The following is a 2,796-nucleotide window of genomic DNA, read 5'->3' as shown; positions in this document are numbered from 1 at the left end:
GTATCTACTATCCTCGCAAAACCCTGAGTTGTTCTTCACTCATCACATGATGCGCTAGTTGCTAACTTGCTATGCCCATGCCATATATTTTATTTCTTTCTTTTTTTTTCTTAATTAGTATCTTTTTAATTTGTTAACTTACTTTTTATGTGTAGTTTGATGATATTATTTTTAAAGGTGTCAAATAGTTTTTAATTTAAAACCGATAAGTTGAGTTAAATTTTTTATTTCAACTTTATTAAAAAATTATACTTTTTTGTTTAACAACTCAAATTAAAGTTTTATTACATAAAAAATTCACCACCTTTTTATTAATATAATAAAATGAAAATAATATTTTTATGATAATTGATAAAAAAATAATTTTATAGAGATTATTTTAAACATACTCATAAAAAATAATTTTTCTTCAACAAAAATAGAATGCATAACATGAGGAATAAAAAGAATAATAAAATAAATACACATAAAACATAATACTATTCCAAATCTTATTATTAAAAAAGAAAATATAATTCCAGTTGCATCCATCCTTATTGATAAGGTCTTTTTGTACCACAAGATTTTCCCTATTTTGGAGGTACCCTAAATTTTATTGAGGAAAAAAAAAGTAAAGCAAAATAAAGGTAAATGATATTTTCAAGCTGATTTGATAAAAGAAACAATTTGATTGAGCAAAATCGCAGCTTTGTCACAGGTTGGTTTAAACATATGAAACACATGATCCTCATCCTCTGTTTCAATCACTTCAACAACACCACCCCAACCAATTTTCTCAAGCAATTCCTTGTAATACCAACCTCTATCCCTCAACAAATCCTTCTCAGCAACACAAATAAGCACTTTCTTACAACCCAACTTCCCCAAATTCGGATCCTTTTCCGGGTTAATTAACGGGTCATCGGATCCAATAGTTGTTGGACACGAAAAACGCCATAAATTATGAACCTTTTCAACATATTCAACTTTATCAGATTCTGAACCAATTCGATCCACACCCCAAAAATAAGGATGAACATAAACACTCCCTTCAATTTTGAAACCGTCCAAATTCTCTTGCCCAACACGAATCCCCAAATAGTGTGCAATGTTTGCACCAGCACTATCTCCTCCTAAGAACACTTTCTCAAAATCTGCAAATTGATTCAACCATTCATCAGAACCATTTCCACCAACATGTGAAGCGACCCATTTCAACGCAAACCATGAATCTTCATGAGCAATTGGAACAGGGTGTTCTGGTGCTCTTCTGTAATGAACAGATACACCAATTGCATTAGCCAGTGAAGTAACAGAGTTCAGGTAGTTATGGTAGTTTGGTGAAAAAGGTGTTTCGATGCAGAAAGCACCACCATGAATATAAACGAAAAGAGGAAGTTTTTGTGTTGGTGGGTATGTTGTTTTGGGAATGAAAATTCTTGCAGATATGTTATGTTCTTTTGATATTATAACGTCTTTTGATTCAACGTTGGTTTTAGGATCGAGAGAGGGAGGAATAACTTCTTCACCTACTAGTCTTTCAACACGACCGTTTTTGTAAACTTTCAGGATGGGTGTTAAATCGATGGCTATTTCATCGTTGAGGGTGGAGGTTGAATTTGAATCCATGGTGGATTTTGTAGTAAAATTTATGTGTAATGGTTTTGTGAGTTTGAGAGAGGGAAGAAGGGTATTATATGATTTGTTATGAAGAGGAAGTGTTGAGGGGATGGAAGAGAAAGAATGGATAATGAGATTCATGAAGGAGTGGTTTGTTTTTGTTGACTTCGTAATTTCCAATTAAAGATGCGAACCTTATCATTTCATTTCGTCACACCCTATGATTTTTAGTCAAATATGCTTCACTCGTAACTTTATCAACTTTTATTATAAGAGGTTATTATTATTATTATTATTATTGGATTTTCTATTTCCAACGATGTTGACTGCAAAATTTGCAAATTCCTAAGCTCTGAATACTAATTTTAGGGTGACGTGGGAAAATGGAAAGATTTGTCCATCCTAGCCAAATACATTTTCAACCATTGATATAATAGTTAAAATATTGAAAGGCTAGGATGCAAGAAAGGCAATATTTTAATGGAAATATGAGACATGTATTTCCCGAGTAAAATATAATAAATTACTGTATATATTACCAAAAGAATAAATCAATTTACATAATTAAAAACGATGATGTGCCAAATTGGGAGGATTTTTATTTATGTAAAATAATTACATTAATGATAAATGCCTATTAATGCTTTTTTCTAATCATGTGATGGGTACGATCTACCGACATTTAACAATTATTAATTTTTTCGGATAATATATTGAATATATATAAAATGAATTACTCTTAAATCATATTTGTCGTATATAGAAAAATCGACGATTTTGATGAGAATTTATGAGTCATGGCCGCTTATTTGCTAAAGATGTCTAAGTTACTTATCATTCATAGTAATACTATTAGCAAATAAAGGATCAGATAAATTGTAATTATCACAAAAAACATATATCTGAAAGTCTCAAATAAATCTACTAAACAAATCAGCATTTAATCAATCTTTTATTAAAAGAACGGGCTTAGAATTATAAAAAACATTCATATATAGATCATCAAAATTATAAGACCAGGGAAAATTAAACAAAAGAAAAACTTCCTAGGAAAAGGAAAGTGAACATACGGTAGAGAGGAAAATATTAAAAATGTAACAAATAAGAATATGTAGAAACATAGAATGAGCGTGTGTGTGGATATAGATTGAAAGTATAGTAAAGACTGTAAATAAAAACAAGGAAACATTTCTATAA

The 2,796-nt window shown here is 30.2% G+C and overlaps 1 protein-coding gene across 1 annotated transcript; it reads right to left on the bottom strand.

The window, feature by feature from the left end:
• Positions 1 to 467: 467 nt before the first annotated feature.
• Positions 468 to 1,904, bottom strand: LOC101495689 (probable carboxylesterase 12). The gene has a single exon (XM_004505144.4). It carries the CDS (start codon positions 1,738 to 1,740, stop codon positions 640 to 642), a length of 1,101 nt encoding a protein of 366 aa, XP_004505201.1. The 5' UTR covers positions 1,741 to 1,904; the 3' UTR covers positions 468 to 639.
• Between the last annotated feature and the right edge of the window lie 892 nt (positions 1,905 to 2,796).

This window comes from Cicer arietinum, chromosome 6 (genome assembly GCF_000331145.2).
Source record: "Cicer arietinum cultivar CDC Frontier isolate Library 1 chromosome 6, Cicar.CDCFrontier_v2.0, whole genome shotgun sequence".
Classification (NCBI taxonomy): domain Eukaryota; kingdom Viridiplantae; phylum Streptophyta; class Magnoliopsida; order Fabales; family Fabaceae; genus Cicer; species Cicer arietinum.
The sequence above is the reverse complement of the archived record's forward strand: the minus strand, read 5'-3'. Positions and strand labels throughout refer to the sequence as shown.

Excerpts from the sequence above, each read along its gene's own strand:
- LOC101495689 (XM_004505144.4), bottom strand. The coding sequence starts at position 1,740 with ATGAATCTCATTATCCATTCTTTCTCTTCCATCCCCTCAACACTTCCT.